The 20151-nt window shown below is 43.0% G+C and overlaps 1 protein-coding gene across 1 annotated transcript in view; it reads left to right on the forward strand.

Annotated features, from left to right (window-relative positions):
• LOC135524135 (terminal nucleotidyltransferase 4B-like) overlaps positions 1–13905 on the forward strand; it is a 58162-nt gene extending 44257 nt beyond the window's left edge. Inside the window, exons 9-12 of the mRNA XM_064951348.1 lie at positions 5715–5818; positions 5965–6134; positions 6434–6580; positions 11352–13905. Coding sequence (XP_064807420.1) covers positions 5715–5818; positions 5965–6134; positions 6434–6580; positions 11352–11531 — 601 coding nt within the window. The 3' untranslated portion in view covers positions 11532–13905. The remainder of the gene's footprint in view (positions 1–5714; positions 5819–5964; positions 6135–6433; positions 6581–11351) is intronic.
• Positions 13906–20151: the final 6246 nt, after the last annotated feature.

Below are 20151 nucleotides of genomic sequence, written 5' to 3' on the forward strand. Positions count from 1 at the left end.
GGGTATATGTTGTATGTGAATAAATGAGAATGGATAAGTCGATGGGTGTAAATGTGTCTGAGAAGAGGAGATGGGGAAAAGATGGGAGGTTGGGATGAACTTTCCCTGGACGCATAAGGGAGGGAATGGTTCGGAAGTGGTGGGGCAAGGGTGTGTAAGGGTGAGAGGTTGGGACAAGCTTGGGTGGGGTAAAGGGGGGAGAATTGGGAAAGGGCGGTGGAGAGGGAAGGGTTGGCTTGGGAGAGAGAGAAGGAAGGAAGGATTTAACTATACTACAATGTCATTTTTTTATTTTTGAGAAATTAGCAGAGAATGTCGAGTCATTATTGTTCCTTGTTTGTCATTATAGCTAAGATTCAATGGTGGTTATTGGTGAGAGTGTAGAGGGGCTCTATCCACAGTATTGGGATGGGGTGACTGGGAGGGCATCTGACACTTCTCAGACGTATGTGTGGGGCTCTACTCATCCCACTTCGGTCATCCCACTTCCAGCCACTATACTTTTAATTTACAAGGTAATACAAACTGACCACAGTTCTTATGTGTCCGTGTTCCTCCAATGTATGTACAATGACATAACCCAGTCTTCTGGATTTTTTTGTTATATTAGGAGAGGAGTTGGCGTTTGAAAGCCCTAAAACGGCATAGCGCCACAAAGTACAAAGAAATACTTTGCTTTATGTTTCCTGTGTGTTCTCGGTTAAATGTCTGCTCAGCCCACATGCTCACACACTATATATGTAATGTATATAATAACTATGTATTCATACTATGACTATCCCATTCCATGGAAGGCCCACCGCCCTCCTATGACATGTCGGCTGAAATGTTTTATCTGGTTTGTCAATGATAGGGGGAACAGACAAGGTTGACTTTGATTCTATTCAAGTAAAGACCCCAAAAAATCCAACTTATAACTTGGAAAGGTCACGGGCTTCATGATAGGGAAAAAAAGCATATGGTTCTTGAACACTTAGAGATTGTCAGTTGTAGTAACAGCAGAGGTGTAGGCATCCTGATAAATACGAATACACCCTTTTTCCTTATATCCCAGGAAACGGACTAAGGAGGCCGTTTTCTAATGTTGAATTGTACATACATGGTGAAGAATACACATTGTTTTCATTGGAAGTGAGTAAATGTTTTACTCACGTTGGCCACGGTGAAGGAGAGCCCACAGGCTTTGGTAGCGGGCCGTGTCAGTGGCACTGTATTGTCCTCAAAGCGAGCAAAGAAGTTGTTTAATTTGTCTGAGAGCAAGACTTCGATGTCCACAACGGGGACGGTTTTCTTTTTGTAATCCGTGATTGACTGTAGACCCTGCCACATACGTCTCGTGTTTGAGCTTTTGAATTGAGTCTACTTTGTCTCTATACTGGCGCTTTGCTTGTTTGATTGCCTTGCGGAGGAAATACACTGGAGGGAATAGCTTGCATAGCTGTTTCTATTCGGTCATGTTTCCGGTCGCCTTGCCATGATTAAAGCGGTGGTTCGCGCTTTGTTTTGCGCGAACGCTGCCATCAATAAACTGTTTCTGGTTAGGGGAGGTTTTAATAGTCACAGTGGGTACAACATCACAGATGCACTTGCTTATAAACTCTCACCGAGTCAGCGTATATGTCAATGTTGTTGTCTGAGGCTACCCGGAACATATCCAAGTCCACGTGATCTAAGCAATCTTGAAGCGTGGAATCCGATTGGTCAGACCAGCGTTGGATAGACCTAAGCACAGGCTTTTCCTGTTTTAGTTTCTCTCTATAGGCTGGGAGCAACAAAATTGAGTCATGGTCAGATTTGCTGAAGGGAGGTTGGGGGAGTTGAAGACAGAATTTGTCTAGAACATTATAGTTTACACAGGTTCCACCACTGACATTCAACATTGATGGGCTTGTGGTGTTCGGGGCCGTGGTGATGACCATGCTGGCTTCTCATCTCGGCAAGGGACACACTTGTATGTGGACAATTGGTACAGCAGTCCCACACTCTTCTAGCATCTGCTCTCCAACAGCACAGGGGCCTGTGGCACAGTCAGGTCGAACAGGAAGGGGATGCGCCGGCATTCAGATGCAGAGAGGGGAGGTGGAGTTCAAGGAGAACGGTCAACAGCTCGCAGTAAAGTGGCATGACAAACGGGCTATGTCCTCTCCACTGTCCAATCAGCAACCGTGTTGGCCACAGGGAAGGTGGATCACCTGACTGGAGTGAGAAAGATCAAACCAGACTGTGTGCTTGACTATAACCTCAAAATGGGGGCAGTGGATAAGGCGGACATGATAAACAGCTTTGTGGAATGCGCTCTGAAAACTACCAAGTGGTATAAGAAGATATTTTCCCATCTGATCGACACTGCTGCCCTCAATGGCCACATAGTTCACCGCCAACTGACAGGTGAGATGATTACTGAACAAGGTATTTTTTGGAATTGGACGTAGTTCACATACAGTTCCATTATGCAATTATAGTGACAATATCTCATCCACCTACCCACTGCCTCCTCTCCCTTTCCTCATCCTCCACACTCCCTCTCCCCCATAGGTAAAGTAATTAAAAAGTACAGAGAGAACCTAATGAGAGCGCTGCTGGAAGGAGCACCACACCCCTCGGCGCCCATCCACTAGGGGCTGTGCTGCCGCAGAATCCCCTACGCCTCGCTGCACGGCATTTTCCCTACGAAATCCCTCAAACTGCTACTCAAGGTAGTCGCACACGGAGGCACGACAAAGTCTGCCTGTCTGGCGCCAGGAGAAGGAAACCGAGGTTGACAAATTACATGTGTTCAGCTTGCGACACACCTCTGTGTTTCAACCATGCATTGGGGAGTATCATATGCTCAAGCACTATTGAGCACATCTGCAGCAATTAGTGACTGACTGACCTGACAGGTGACTTGATAGGTGACCTGCTATGATGCTATGCCTTTAGGGGTGGGGTGTGGAAATGCAGTTGTTGTTCAATCACTGCATGAATATGAAATATGGGTTATGCATATTCATAAGTTGTCTGTCTTTTCTTGCAGTTTTTTTTTCTCCTCTAGCAAAACAAGTTGTTCAACCGCAACCAATACTTCAATAAAATAGACGACTATTACATATAGGCCTATGTGTTTTCTTGCTTTGTTTTCATCCATTAAAACTGTTGAGGGTACGCTAGCATACAAAAGCTCTCCTCAATCTTCACCTCAAAAGATGTCCGGCTCCATTTCTGATATTGGCAAATGATGTCCAATACGGTTTGTGTGTGTGGTTTTTGAAAGTACAGAATAAAGAGGAATGATTTTGTAATTATAATACAATATCAGGATATAGCAATACAACAATATTACAAAGAAGTAACATAACACTGCTTAAAAAAATAATAATACATCGTATTGACCACATCCTAAATATGAGTTATAGAGCAGTAAGAAACGGTAGCTGTTGTGCTCCACAATTGTGCAGGGCAGGACAGCGCTATGCTAAACGTGCCAAATGAAAACCAACCATAGTCATAAGGCCAGGGTAGCTTCAAAAGGACAACACAAGCTAATACTTCTCTGACGCAATTATCATTTGTTTTACAGAGCTAATAGAAGAATGTAGCTAGCTAGGTAAGGACGATTGTGTATAACACCATAAAGGTTATGAAATAAGTAACGTTACCTCACGTGTTCTCAGTTATAAGGAAAACACACATGATGCTCCTTACATACAGTGAGCTACAGTAGAAACAACATACATAAACTATTATAACATAAGGCACTAATTTTGATAGAAACGCACACATGTCCAAAGTTATTATCATGTAGTAATGAAAACAACAATGAAGACAATGCTGTCACCAGCTGGAAAATTCGGCTCAGTAAATGCCTAAAAAAATGTATTGTCCGTGAAAGTGAAATGGCCTACATTTATACGAATTAATGAGGAGGCAGAACACACCTCCATTCGAACGGTTAGAAAATAAAACAAGTTAGAAAAGCATTTGAAATTGACAAGTTGAAACAGCCTGTAAGTAAACGCAGGCAGCGTGCCTTAGTTTGAGGGCATGACACATTCCATGGCACATGGTTTATGAACTGATATGCAAAACAACGGCAGATTCAAAACTTAAATTATTATACAAAATTCTTGCAATCAATGGAATGTTATATACAGTAGCAGTCAAACGTTTGGACATTCAAGGGTTTTTCTTTGACTATTTTCTACATTGTAGAATTTTCTACATTGTAGAATAATAGTGACGACATCAAAGCTGTGAAATAACACATGGAATCATGTAGTAACTAAAAAAGTTTTAAACAAACGTAAATATACTATATATTTGAGATTCTTCAAATAGCCACCCTTTGCCTTGATGACAGATTTGCACACACTTGGCATTCTCTCAACAAGCTTCATGAGGTAGTCACCTGGAATGCATTTCAATTAACAGGTGTGCTTTCGTAAGTTCATTTGTGGAATTTCTTCCTTAATGCATTTGAGCCAATCAATTATGCTGTGACAAGGTAGGGGGGTATACAGAAGATGGCCCTATTTGGTAAAAGATTAAGTCCATATTATGGCAAGAACAGATCAAATAAGCAAAGAGAAACGTCAGTACATTACATTAAGACATTAAGGTCAGTCAATACGAAACATTTCAAGAACTTTGAAAGTGCAGTCGCAACAACCTTCAAGCGCTATGATAAAACTGGGTCTCATGGGGACTGCCACAGGAAAGGAAGACCCAGAGTTACCTCTGCTCTAGAGGATATGTTCATTAGAGTTACCAGCCTCAGAAATTGCAGCCCAAAAAATGCTTTACAGAGTTCAAGTAACAGACACATCTCAACATCAACTGTTCAGAGAAGACTGCATCAATCAGGCCTTCATGGTCAAATTTCTGCAAAGAAACCACTAAAGGACACCAATAATAAGAAGAGACTTGCTTTGGCCAAGAAACACGAGCAATGGACATTAGACGGGTGAAAATCTGTTCTTTGGTCTGATGAGTCCAAATTTGAGATTTTTGGTTCCAACCGTCGTGTCTTCGTAAGGCGGATGATCTCCGCATGTGTGCTTCCCACCGTGAAGCATGGAGGAGGTGGTGTGGCGGTGCTTTGCTGGTGACACTGTCAGTGATTTATTTAGAATTCAAGGCACACTTAACCAGCTTGGCTACCACAGCATTCAGCAGCAATATGCCATCCCATCTGGTTTGGGCTTAGTGGGACTATCATTTGTTTTTCAACAGGACAATGACCCAAAATACACATCCAGGCCTTGTAAGGGCTATTTGACCAAGAAGGAGAGTGATGGTGTGCTGCATCAGATGACCTGGCCTCCACAATCACCCTACTTCAACCCAATTGAAATGGTTTAGGATGAGTTGAACTGCAGAGTGAATGAAAAGCAGCCAAGTGCTCAGCATATGTGGGAACTCCTTCAAAACTGTTGGAATAGCTGGTTGAAAGATTTCCCAGAGTGCAAAGCTGTCATCAAGGCAAAGGATGGCTACTTTGAAGAATCTAAAATATATTTTGCTTTGTTTAACACTTTTTTGGTTACTACATGATAGTATTTCATAGTTTTAAGGTCTTCATTATTATTCTACAATGCAGAAAATAATGAAAAACCCTTGAATGAGTTGGTGTGTCCAAACTTTTGACTGGTACTGTATATATTTTTTGTTACAATATTAAGTGGGGAAAAAGATTGCACAACCTGTGGTAACATTGTTTGTTGTGTGTCCTGCAGTATACTGGGCAGAATAATCCGGGTGACTCAGGAAGTGGCAGAATACAGGGACTGGATCACCATGAAGTGGGCTGATCTATCACTGAACTCCCTGACCTTAAACGGTAAGGAGATGAGACATTTTAAAGCCCATTTTATATAATTGATTTTTAATAGATTTTCACAGTTATCCAGTCCAAGTACAACACTATATCAAAACAGTGTAAACTTGTCTTGCCCCACATTTCTTACTTTTTCCCCTATGTCACAGGAAATGATGTCACGTTGCTGGTGGAGCCTCAGCAGACGTACGAATGCAACAACAATCTCTCTGAGGAAGGGGTGGAATCACCAAGCTCCTCCTCTCCTCCTCCTTCCTCTCCATCCTCCTCTTCATCATCCTCCTCGCCGCAGTCTTCATCAGCTAGCTCCAGCGATGCTGTGGGTGCCTTGTGAAACCGAACGTGTTCTCTCCACACACTTTGCACCTTAAAGATCAGGGGCTGTATGTGTCAAGTGATACTCTGAGACGCTTAATACCTACAGCCCCAGTGCTGACCTTTCCTTAGCAACTATGATGTAAAATCTCTAAAGATAGACTAACTATTAGTTAGAAAAATATTTTATAGCTATCAGAAAGGTCCCTTAGGCAATCTACCCTTTCATGTGTTAGAAGTTTGAGATACCTGTCGTTAAACTGTATTTTGCCCATGTTTGATTGGATGCTCTGAACCCTCCAGGATTCGGACGGAAGCCCCTGTAAAACGGTGTTGCCGCGTGGCAGGCGGGGCTTATCCGCACACAGAGCTGCCCCCCTAGGATTGACCAATCACAGGGCTACAAGTTCCTCTTCCGGAAGCCACGTGAGCCACTCGAACAAGAGCAAGGTAGGTGACTAACTATAGCATTGCTCACTAACCGGTCGGTCGCGATCGACTACTCGATCTCCAAGACATCCGTAGTCGATCACCAAACATTTCTGTAAAAAAAACAACGATAAAACAGCGATTCCTATTTTATTTTCCAATTAGCTCTGTTGGCGGTAGGTGCACTTGATTTAGCAGCCCTAGTGCCAGGAAGGTAAAGTGTTCCCATTTTGAATAATTTCATGTGTCTGACAGTAGAGCTTACCCTGCAGGCCGACCGTGGCCAATCCGATAGCTCAGATCACTGTGTCTGCACAGTTTCCTCAAGCCATTTGTTGTGTAAAGAAGCCTCTAGTGCACAGCAAATTGAGACTGGGATTTCCAAACTTGACTAGAGAGATTCAATGAATACAGCAAAGAGCTGCTGTTTTTTAAAATTAATTTCATGTGTAAGTTGTTATTCAGCACAGTCATCTTGCTCAACACTTTTTTTATAAGCCATAAAATGTGTGTTCTTCGTACTTTCACTCATGCTACAACCAGTACTGCAGCTGCAATGAGTGAGTATAGCAAAGTGTTTTGATAAGCTTGCGTTGTTGTTATTCGAGGCAGAGGCTTGTCTTTTTTTAGTATCAAGGAATATTTTACTTTCTCTGTTCATAAGAGTAGCAACTTGAATTGCTGCACGATTCCGAAATAATGCAGTGCGACTTGAGTTTCGCCATCAGCTGGAAGACTTTGTCTCAGTGAGAGTGGAGGTACGGTGAGTCGGGTGAGAGGCCGTTATTCTCCTCTCTCCCTCCCCTCAGACTGACCATCAGATGCAGGACATCACACCAGTAAAATAAAATAAAAAGCTAAGGCCTTTTATATTCAGTGAAGTGCCCTTTTAATATAGGCCACAAGGAAAATGAAATAAATCAGACTGGCTAAAGGGCCAAAATTCAACACCATCTGTGACTTCTAGGAAGACAACACTTAACCCTGACATTTCTACAAGTTCTCTTTGCCAGTCAACTTCGGTACAACATACTGTGGGGAGTCGCACTCTCGTGACTTCGGTTGAAGGATCTACAATGAAATCTGTGCCTCGCTGGAAGCCAACCTTCCACAGGTGATAAGCGTGAGGCTTGGATTCATTCCTTCAATTATGCCGCTCTTCACCTCTGTTAACAGGAACAATTCACGCTACACAAACAAACAATTGGAACTCGAGACTGTCTTTTCGTTGCGCCAACTGAACTGTCCCTTAGTGTTAGAGCATAATCTCCCACTGGATGTTGTGGGCTGAAGTTTGTATGGTTCTCATAAGTTTCCTAATCGCAAACAATTAGTTAATCTTCTAATTGCTTGGCCTGGTTTTAGCAGTAAGTAAGATGGCTAATGCCACTGAAACAACGAAGGCAAACAAGCTGGGTTTGGTTTCACGAACATGCCCCAATCAATAGAAAGATACTCACGTGTGTTGTCTTGTATGTCTCTGCTCGGTGCATGATCAGGCTGCCCTCGTTCAAATCAGTTTGTGTGTGAGACTAGGGGATGTCTGGCACTGTTCCCCTACTAGTCCGCGGTCCAGGTTCTGTTGACAATCGTGTAGCATTCTTTAGGGGCCTTGGTGTTTCCGATAGTGACACTCTCTCCCGGATGCCCGTACCTCGGATGAGTCGGTGAGTCGGTGTTGCGGAGTCTGATGTCGGGTCAAATGTCTCCTGGCTTCTGTGGGTACAGAAGCCAGTGTCTGCCTTGGTTAGCCAGTGTCCCCCCCCGCTGCCAGTGTCTGCCTTGGTTAAGGGTTTCAGGTCCCACCTCTGTGATCCGGTCCTACATAGACTTACACGACCAGGCTAGCTAACACATGCTGCATAGAGTGCTAGCCTGGCTAGCTAACTTGCCAAGGTGAGCTAGCTACTACTAGCTTTTCCTGTCTCCCCCGGGTGGAGTTGCTTGGGTAGTAGCGCTCTTGTTTAGTATAAGTAGCGCTATGTCAATTAGTTATTCTAAATGTACTGTGCTGCAGTCAGAAGCTAGCTAGCTTAGCTTAGACTAAAGAGCCTCCTGACTAACTGGCTATCATGCATAACTTCCAGTGAATTAAGCTTACTAGCATTCCCCCAGTGCTATGGCAACCCCATCCCTATTTTCTATTCCTGGAGTTGGGAGGGGTAGACCGAGCGGAGCTTGCATGCTCCTCCGATGAGGAAGTAGCCCCTGAGCAGCTGCACCACAGAAACATTGCTATGACGACAGTGCTCCCACATTTTGCTAGGTCAAACAGGATACTACGTCAGTCATTGCCAGAGCCCTCTATGCCCATAAGAGCTGGGCTTCAGGCAAACCTGGGCACATAGATTGAGCAAGCCACTCAACTGACGCATCTTGCAGCCAAAGCTGCTCACTTCAGGTGTCCCTGTCAGGCATATGGGCCATGGCCCAGTGGTGGAATCCTCTGCTATTGTCAGGGAGCTCTCATGGGCTGAGTTGTATTCCGTAAGGTGATCACATCAGACGCATCCTACGAAGGCAACTCTGCTCATCTGCGTGAACATGCCTTAGGCATCCTGCAAGGAGGCGTGAGGACTGCAGATTTTGCCAGATAAATAAATTGCAATGTTCGTACTGTGAGATGCCTAAGACAGCGCTACAGGGAGACAGGACAGACAGCTGATCATCCTCGCAGTGGCAGACCACATGTAATAACACCTGCACAGGATCGGTACATCCAAACATCACACCTGAGGAACAGGTACAGGATTGCAACAACAACTGCCCGAGTTACACCAGGAACGCACAATCCCTCAATCAGGGCTCAGACCGTCCGCAATAGGCGGAGAGAGGTTAGACTGAGGGCTTGTAAGCCTGTTGTTAGGCAGGTCCTCACCAGACATCACCGGCAACAACGTCGCCTATGGGCACAAGCCCACCATTGATGGACCAGACAGGACTGTCAAAAAGTATTCTTCGCATTTATCGTCAAAGGAATGAGTGTTACACCGAGGCCTGAGCTCGATTTGGAGGTGGAGGGTCCGTCATGGTCTGGGACGGTGTGTCACCTCATCATCGGACTGAGCTTGTTGTCATTGCAGGCAATCTCAATGCTATGCATTACAGGGAAGACATCCTCCTCCCTCATGTGGTACCCTTCCTGCAGGCTCATCCTGACATGACCCTCCAGCATTACAATGCCACCAGCCTTACTGCTCGTTCTGTGCGTGATTTCCATGGCTATGGCCAGCGAAGAGCCTGGAACTCAATCCCATTGAGCACATCTGGGACCTGTTGGATCGTAGGGAGAGGGCTAGGGCCATTCCCCCCCAGAATTGTCCGCAAACTTGCAGGTGCCTTGGTGAAAGAGTGGGGTAACATCTCACAACAAGAATTGGCAAATCTGGTGCAGTCCATGAGGAGGAGATGCTGGTGGCCACACCGACTGTTACTTTTGACCCTCCCCCTTTGTTCAGGGACACATTATTCAATTTCTGTTAGTCATAAACGCAGTTGACAGTGAGAGGATGTTTCTTTTTGTTGCTGAGTTTAGCAGCAAGAGGCAATGCTTACCTAGCAGTGTACGCGCCCACTCCACCAGGGGTCTGTCAGCGTCTTGGGCATTGTTTAAAGTGTTGACTGTAAGAGATATTTGTGATGCGGGGAGTTGGGCATCACCACACACTTTTGAGTTTTAGTGTTTGGATGTCACTGCTCCCAGTGTAGCCCACAGCATGCTTACGGCTGGGTCAGGGGAAAGTCACTAGGCAACGCAATACCCAGACTTCCGCATCTGGCAGGGTCAGGTCTGGGTGGTCTTCCATGGGGCGTTTTTTTCATTTTGTATCTGTTGGCGTCTGTATGGGTGGTGATTATTTCCCCATAATATGTTGTACCGACATTGAATGACTGAAAGGTAAAGTAACGTTAAGACTATAACTACTTTTCCCTGAAGGAGGGAATGAGGTACATCTGTTTGGCCCCGCGCCCCCCGTTCCTGGGCTCGGTGAAGAGCGGTATTAAATTGAAGGAATGAATCGGAGCAACTCCCATAGTATGTTGTATGTAATTTCCCTACTTCAGGGAACAGTAGTTATAGTCGTAACATTGTTTTCACCATCATTGCAAAGCCATAGTTTTGCTTTGACCAAGTCATTTCTGAATGTTAATTATTTCATGAAATGAGTGATTAATTTACGTCTGTCCCTCATTTTAAGGTCAACTCTGTTATGTGAACTGAACTTTCATTTGGTATTTTTTTCAAAGCAACATTAAACATCTAATAGTCAGATTATAGTGTAAAAGCAGGTGAGCTGGTTCTACTCTTTTTGGCCCTTTTCTGGTGTTTTGTGGTGGACAATTGAGCATCAAATTGAGCATTACCCATAGGTAGACAGGCTATAATGTTTTTTCAATTTAAAATTAATCTTGCTTTCAATTGCGTCTTTTCACAAGTGGATTAATGGCTGATTTAAGATGAAATCGTCAACCTGTTAATTTATTTGCCATTTAATAGACACTTATTATAGTATTATTTTTATTTATTTAACCTCAGCAAATAGGAATACAACTTTTTTTAAAGTTTAACATCTGCTCTTTATGAAAATGTTAAAATGTGGTGATATCCCGTATTTTTTTACCAAGTTACATGTCTCAAAAGACACGGAATTGGTGGAACGACCCTATATCAAACAAGCTTTAGTGTTAACTTAACACACATCCATGTATGTCACACTAAATGTTATTCCAAGACAAATTTCCCATCGGGACAATACAGTTCATCTTGTCTTATGTGTTTTCCTGGCAACAGGTGGACAGAGAAAGTTTGACGTCTCGTCAGAACAGCCATGCCAACACACAGCCAAGCACAGAAACAGGACAGTCGTCATGCAGGAACCACCAAGGCAGCAGGCGGAGCTGTACGGGCAGGAGGAAGAAGCCTCAGCACCAACGCAAACCTGCGCCTGCGGTGGAGGACCTCTGTAGATAGGATGTGCCATGTCACAGAACTCAACTCCACTCTCTGCCGCCGAAACAAAGGCCATCGTGTTACTCTTACCAGGGCTTTTGGTTGTGATATTTTTAAAGCCAAGTTGGAAGGAGATTTCTCCTTTTTCTGTTAGTTGATGGGCAGATTGACGCTATCCTCGTCTTGAGGGCATAGTCTTTCTGTAATTTGAACACACTGCCCATTGGAGGAAGGTCGTCAAGCCTGAACAGTTGTTCCTGTACTTTATGAAGTGGCAATACACCCTGGTGCATTGGTTGGGTCTATACTGGCAGTTAAACTTTACAGCATAAATGACAAGGGAAAATGTATGGTATAAAACTATGGATATTATTGCTATATTGGGCAAAATGCTTGCACTGACAACACGAGTTGTTGAAAATGTACATATTTCAGCAACTCATCTACATTTGCAATGAAAAAAGTAGAGCAAAATGTTATTTAAAAAGGCGAAATGGAGGTTAGAGTGAGACAACAACAAAAACAACAATGGATAGGGATTGTATATTTTTCACCAGCTGAATTAAAATGAATATCGATTTGCCATCTCTCTCCTGGACTGGTCCAAGTGTGGGTTCTAAGTGCCAACTCCAACCATCAGCAAAATAGATTACTACAGTACCATGTATGAGAGCACAAGATCACGAAAGGATCAGGCCAAGGGATCAGCCCAAATGGACCAGTTTCCGTGCATAAAGGGGATGATTTTTGTAATGATCTGTTCAATGGATATTTCACAATCCTGTTTAATCACCGTAATATCTTACAGTCTAATGTACCTACTGGTAGAATACAAAATGCCACAATATCTGCAATTTGCAAACTTCCTGTACATGAAAACATCAGTACTCCACTATTTTGCCTATTTACAAAATGATTTGTATTTGTTTATGTATTTATTTTTTTAGTATATTTATATGAATCTATAAATGTTACGCCCTGTGGATGGAAAGGTTAGGAATAGCCTGTATGCGTGTGTAAGAGAGGGTTCAGATGCACATTTTGTGCCGACTATCTCAGACGCCTCTGTTCTAAAAGTCTTACACCCCAGAATGGTTTTGGAAATGGTGTCTAACACTTTGCTTTTACGTATCCGGTGCTTTCAGGCCACTGATTGAAAGTCATTGGCTTTGTTCAATTTCTTTCTCTAGCCCTTTTCTCTAGCTCTTACTTCTTCCTTGTCTGGCTTTTATATAAAAGGATTGGACTGGATGTAAACAATATGGTGATAGTTCCTCCGAGCCTTTAACGAGGGTGAGTTCCTCCAAGCCTTTAACGAGGGTGAGTGCCGCTTCTTCCCAAGTCACTTTCACCCATCTAATCCTTTCAGATCTGCCTAAAGAATATAGGCCCAACTTTGACAGTGCAAATAAATTGTGTTACTGTTAATTGAGAACATTATACACCTTACACACTGCATTCATTTTAAAAGTTACATAAAGTTTCAACAAGAGCACTACTTTTGACGTTATCAAAATGACAGGTTGACGTTTATTGGGATGAATCTCGTCTTGGAAGCAGAGCGATTTCTGATAAGGTTAGCAGTGTGGTTGGGGGTTAGGGTTCAAATCAGATGTTGACTGTGGCTGTGCCAGCTAGTGACTAGCCTGCAGTGGCCTCCAGTACATGAGTCATCCCAATAAATTCCAGCATCAAAATGTCACTAAGGGTTGGGCCACTGTTTGTCCTAGCATTTTCTTCTTTTTTTTTTCTTCAAAAATTGGTCATCACAAAACATTTTGTGTGCAGTCCAGACATTTGTTCCAACCTTCAAGATAGCTCATTGTTTTACAAGTGATAATATATTGTAAAAGAAATGCGTGTTTCCCATTGCCTGTTCTTTATTATATGTGATTAGAATATAACAAAATTCATTGACTAAGGAATGTTTTTTTTCTTCCTGTTTTTGTCTTTCACGGCAAATTTGTTCATGTGTTCACTGCCCAATCATTTCAACATTGAATTGGTTTTTCAAGCAGACGAGCCACCATCAAACATCCTAGAAGTCAACAAAATGATTATTTACATTCAGTATGCCATTGTCAATTCAATACCAGTCAACATTTCTCTCCGCGTTCCAACCATGAATGAATTTGAAGTTGGGAAAAAGGTTTTATTGCTGTGAACAGCAAAGCTGTTTTGTTGAATGGTAATTTTCCTTATCTTTTCTTAGCGTTGTCTACAGCAAGTGTACAATCCCTGCATTGAAGTTGTATTTTCATATGATTATTGATATTATTTAGCTAATTATATTTTTGTGGAAGATGAATAGATATAAATGTCAAGAACCCTGAGGGTAAAAGTGGCAAGTGGGAAAATGTAAGTCTCTCATTATTAAAATAAACTTTTGAAAGAACTGCTGGTCTGTCTGCGTGTACATGTCCCATTTAGCACTCTTTTGAAAACGTTCTCCCCAGTTGAAGTTTTTCCACTACTCTCCCATTGATGACATAAAATATTTTACAATAAAGTATAAATTGTGCACCAACGAACAGCATCGTGAGTGAGAAGAGCCGAATGAGATACCATTGAATGCCTACCATTGAACGTCTGACTGACATGTCGTGATACCAACAACTGACTAATGTCTGCGTGACACCTGCATCTTAAATAGCATTGAGCTATATTGTTAATCTGTGCAGGCTATTATAATACTGTAAAATTCAACTGCGTGAGGGTCTACTCATACAATTAGATTGTATTTATACTGAACAAAAATATAACTGCAACATGTAAAGTGTTGGTCCCATGTTTCATGACCTGAAATAAATAAAAAATCCAGAAAATGTTCCATAAGCACAAAATTATTTACCTTAAATTTACATCCTGTTAGTTAGCATTTCTCCTTTGCCAAGCTAATCCATCCATCTGACAGGTGTGGCATATCAAGAAACTGATTCAACCGCATTATCATTACACAGGTGCACCTTGTGCTGGGGACAATAAAAAGGTAATTCTAAAATGTGCAGTTTTGTCACACAACACAATGCTACAGATGTCTCAAGTCTTGAAGGAGCGTGCAATTGGCATGCTGACTGCAGGAATGTGCACCAGAGCTGTTGCCAGAAAATGTTTATTTCTTTTGGTAGTACGTTCAACTGGCCTCACAACAGCAGACCACATGTGGGCGAGCGGTTTGCTGATTTCAAAGTTGTGGAAAGACTGCCCCATGGTAGCGGTGGGGTTAGATAAAGTTTCAATGTTATTTCAATTAATTTTAGCACATTTGTAAGCTAGCTGCTGACTTAGCTAGCTAAACAGAAAAGGCTACTTTAATTTGCCACTTTATAAGCTGGCCAGCTAGCTAACTCTTCCAAATAAAGGTAATTTTTTATTAAGGGATACACTAAATATAATTACAGACCCAGCCAGACATTGGCAATTAGCTAAGTTTATTTCAGGGCGCAACATTCACTGGGGACCGGGGGGACATGACCCCCCCCCCACATTCCTTTTTGTGCCCCAGTTTTATCATTACACTGTGATAAACTCGGTGTGATTTAGGACTAAGTGGACAAGTCCGAGAGGTCGGGTAGGCTGTTTTCCGGTTTAGGACCGCACAGACACCACAGAGCAGAGCGTGCAGACAGGCGGTGTGAAGGCAAAGCTTCTGTGTTGGACCAGCATAGGAGAGATGAGGTAGCTGCTGTCTGTTGCACCTTTTCTCCGAGTTGTAAAAGCAAGCAGAGCAGAAACTGGCTACTCTTTGGTTGACTGATCTAGCTGGCAAGATAACTACTGTTTGACAGAAGAAGAAAAATGTATTCCTAGTGCTGAGCTAGTAGTGTAAGTGACATGTTACATTAGCTAATGTTTCATCCCCTCTGGACTGAAGTGAATGAACTACAAGCAGCTAGCTAATAGCTACTACAGCCAGTTCAGCTCTAGCTAGCATCTACCTATCTGTCGGGTAGCAGTTTCTAACAGCTGTTGTGTGTATGGAAATGTTTCTAGCCTTTTTTGTCCGGTTTAAACAAGTAAATTTGATGTACCATTTAGCTAGAGCTAGCCAAAAGTTGGCTAACGTTAGCTTGCTAGCTCACTAACTTTAGCTATTGTTTTTGCCTCAGTCACACTAGACTTGAATCAAATTATGAAACCAGCAGCCAAACGATTGAAGACCTATATTCTGATGTTTTTTCAGCACAATGTGAGTTTTATTAGTCAGTATTGCAATGTAACGTTATCTGTCAGTTTCCCTAGCTAATTCCCTATTTTTCACACTAACACCACATAAACAGCATCGCTGTTCAGCTATTTTCAAGTATCTTCCGAGATGTTCAATCGGGTTAAAGTCCAGGCTCTGGCTGGGCCACTCAAGGACATTCAGACTTGTCCCGAAGCCACTGCTGCATTGTCTTTATTGTGTGCTTAGGGTCGTTGTCGGTTGGAAGGTGAACCTTTGCCCCAGTCTGAGGTCCTGAGCGCTCTGGAGCAGGTTTTCATCAAGGATCTCTCTGCACTTTGCTCTGTTCATCTTTCCCTCGATCCTGACTAGTCACCCAGGCCCTGCCACTGAAAAATCCAGATGGATTACCAAGACGTGTACTACAAGCATGCACTGACCAACTGGCAAGTGTTTTCACTGATATTTTCAACTTGTCCCTGACCGAGTCTGCAATACCAACATCTTTCAAGCAGACCACCGTAGTCCCTGTACCGAAGAACACCAAGGTAACCTGCCTAAATGACTACCAACCCGTAGCACTCACATCTGTAGCCATGAAGTGCTTTGAAAGGCTGGTCTTGGCTCACATCAACACTATTATCCCAGAAACCCTAGACCCACCCAATTTGCATATCGCCCCAACTGATACACAGATGACGCAATCTCTATTGCACTTCACACTGCCCTTTCCCCCCTGGAAAAAAAGGAACACCTACATGAGAATGCTATTCATTGACTACAGCTCAATGTTCAACACCGTAGTGCACTCAAAGCTCATCACTAAGCTAATGATCCTGAGACTAAACACCTCCCTCTGCAATTGGATCCTGGACTTCCTGGTGGGCCGCCCCCAGGTGGTAACAACACATCTGCCACGCTGATCCTCAATACGGTTGCCTCTCGGGTGCTCAGTCCACTCCTGTACTCCCTGTTCACCCATGAATGCATGGCCAAACATGACTCCAACACCATCATTAAATTTGCTGACTACACAACAGTGGTAGGCCTGATCACCGACAACGATGAGACAGTTTATAGAGAGGAGGTCAGAGAGCTGTCAGTGTGGTGCCAGGATAACAACCTCTCCCTCAACGTGATCAAGACAAAGGAGATGATTGTAGACTACAGGAAAAGGAGGACCGAGCACACCCCCACTCTCAACGACATGGCTGTACGGGAGCAGTTTGAGAGCTTCAAGTTCCTTGGTGTCCACATCACCAACAAACTATCATAGTCCAAACACACCAAAACAGTTGTGAAGAGGGCACGACAATGCCTATTCCCCCTCAGGAGATTGAAAAAATTTGGCATGGGTCCTAAGAGCCTCAAAAAGTTCTACAGCTGCACCATCGAGAGCATCCTGACTGGTTGCATCACCGCCTGGTATGGCAACTGCTCGGCCTCCGATCGCAAGGCACTACAGAGGGTAGTGTGTACAGCCCAGTACATCAATGGGGCCAAGCTTCCTGCCATCCAGAGGATGGCCCAAAAAATTGCCCTAGACCCCAGTCATAGACTGTTCTCTCTGCTACTGCACAGCAAGCGGAAGTGGAGCACCAAGTCTAGGTCCAAAAGGCTGCTTAACATCTTCTACCCCCAAGCCATAAGACTCCTGAACATCTAATCAAATGGCTACCCAGATTATTTGCATTGTAGTCGTCCCCCCACCCCCATTTTTAAGCTACTGCATCTCTCTGTTTATTATCCATGCATCGTCACTTTACCTCTACCTACATGTACATATTTCCTCAATTACCTAGACTAACCTGTTCCCCCGCACATTGACTCTGTACCAGTACCCCCTGTATATAGCCTCGGTACTGTTATTTTATTTTTTTACTTCAGTTTATTTTAGTAAATACTTAAACTTTTTTTCTTAACTGCATTGTTGGTTAAAGGTTTGTAAGTAAGCATTTTACTGTAAGGTCTACTACACCTGTTGTATTCAGGGCATGTGACAAATACAATTTGATTTGATTTGAACTCTGGAGCTCTGTCAGAGTGACCATCGGGTTCTTGGTCACCTCCCTGACCAAGGCCCTTCTACATCGATTGCTCCGTTTGGCCGGGCAGCCAGCTCTAGGAAGAGTCTTGGTGGTTCCAAACTTCTTCCATTTAAGAATGAGGGAGGCCATTGTGTTGTTGGGGACCTTCAATGCCGCAGACATTTTTTGGTACCCTTCCTCAGGTCTGTGCCTGGACACAATCCTCTGTCTGAGCTCTACAGACAATTCCTTCGACCTCATGGCTTGGTTTTTGCTCAGACATGCACTGTCAACATAGAGACCTTATGTACAGTAGTCAGGTGTATGCCTTTCCAAATCATGTCCAATCAATTGAATATACCACAGGTGGACTTAAACATCTCAAGGATGATCAATTGAAACAGGATGGATTTGAGCTCATTTTCGAGTCTCATAGCAAAGGGGTTGAGTACTTATGTGAATAAGGTAATTCTGTTTTTTTACAATTCCAAAAATCTGTTTTCACTCTTTCATTATTGGGTATTGTGTGTAGATTGAAGTGAAAAAATAAATATTTCATCCATTTTAGATTAAGGCTGTAACGTAACAAAATGTGGAAAACGTCAAGGGTCTGAATACTTTCCGAATGCACTGTATCTGCTTATATTATGGTCCTTGTGAAGGCTGGCTGAATTCTGGCAAAGAGTATGTTATTTTATCACAGCATATCTACAAATTGTCCCTGCTCCCTGTTTTTGTTTACTTGGAAATGTTGATACTGGAGACTTGGCAGAAACGGTGTTAGCTAGCATTTATAGGGGCTAAGAAATGCATTGCCATTAATTGGAAGGTTGCTCCCACAATGGATGGAATAAATATCAAGTTATGTATCACTAGATATGACTTATTACAAGATTTAGGGTATACTGTGCAACTTTCACAAGGTCTGGATGCCTTATTGGGAATACTGTACAACTAAAGGAGTGTGTATTTTAAAACATACTCACATCAGGGGAGATACCTATTTCGGCAATCCCGAGCTGCTGGGCTGCTCAGTCCTGGCCCTTGGGGTCTACCGTTTTGTTGGTTGCCACTCTGGTCTTGGCCAAACATACCTGAAACCAATAATGAATATTTCACTAAGATCCTAAAGCTGAGTGGGATGTGTTGGGTTGGGGCGCTGCAGGGCCGTGGACCCCTAGGGGCAGGACGGGGTGACCCAGCTGTATTGTGTGCAAGTAAAAAGAGCTCTACAGTACTATTAGGCATGTGATATGAATTACATGGAGGGTCTACTGTTTCTGTGTATTATTGTGTGGGTGTATGTGTGTTTCCCTTGAGATAGAAAAAAATAAGATGGGAAGGAATTTGTTTTGGGGAGAGTTGAGGTATTGACTAGGCTGGTGGGGGGTAGAGCGTGTAGGCGGCTCAGGCTGGCTGAGCAATCTGGCTGAAATGTGATACAGGATGTCTTAATACTTTATTTGTACTTTATTTGTAAGTTGTTCATTTGTTAGGCTGTTGAAACTGTTGCAACACAATACTGATTCAGAGGGGTTGGGTTAAATGGAAGACACATTTCAGTTGAATGCATTCAGTTGTAGACCTGACTAGGTATCCCCCTTTTCCTTCCCCTATTGATTATTGTATCATTGATTTAGTTCAGTCTTGTAAATCACTGAATCATATTTAATAAGGATCAGTTACCTCGCTTGATGACTGTGGGCATTTTGTTTACTTTTTGTTCTAAATAGAAACCGCTAGAAGGGTCATATTAAATTGTGTAGAAATGCAGGAAATTAACTTTAATGTCCCAAAAAATGGGAGGACCCTCTGGCCAAGTTATGTCCCCGCCACTTCTGAAGCCAAAGTTGCGCCCCTGGTTTATTTTATTTCAGTATTTCAGTGTGGAGTCAACTAAGGGGACAAGCCTGTTTTTCATAGCCATTTTCAAGACGTTTGCTGACTGAGAGGAGGTACAAGTGCCTTCAGAAGTAATCAGACCCCTTGGCATTTTTGACATTTTATTTTAAGTTACATCCTTATTCTAAAATTGATTTTTTTTAATCCTCAGCAATCTACACACAAAACCCGTAATGACAAATTGAAACAGGTTTTTAGACATGTTTGCAAATGTATTAAAAATTAAAAACAAACCTTATTTACATAAGTATTCAGACCCTTTGCTATGAGACTTGAAATTGAGGTCAGGTGCATCCTGTTACCATTGATCATCCGTGAGATGTTTCTACAACTTGATTGGAGTCCACCTGTGGTCAATTCAATTGATTGGACATGATTTGGAAAGGCACAAACCTGTCTATATAAGGTCCCACAGTTGGCAGTGCATGTCAGAGGTAAAACCAAGACATGAGGTCGAAGGAATTGTCCGCAGAGAGCCGAGACAGGATTGTGTCGAGGCACAGATCTGGGGAAGGGTACTAAAAAAAATGTCTGCAGCATTGAAGGT

This window comes from Oncorhynchus masou, chromosome 31, assembly GCF_036934945.1.
Source record: "Oncorhynchus masou masou isolate Uvic2021 chromosome 31, UVic_Omas_1.1, whole genome shotgun sequence".
Taxonomy (NCBI): Eukaryota; Metazoa; Chordata; class Actinopteri; order Salmoniformes; family Salmonidae; genus Oncorhynchus; species Oncorhynchus masou.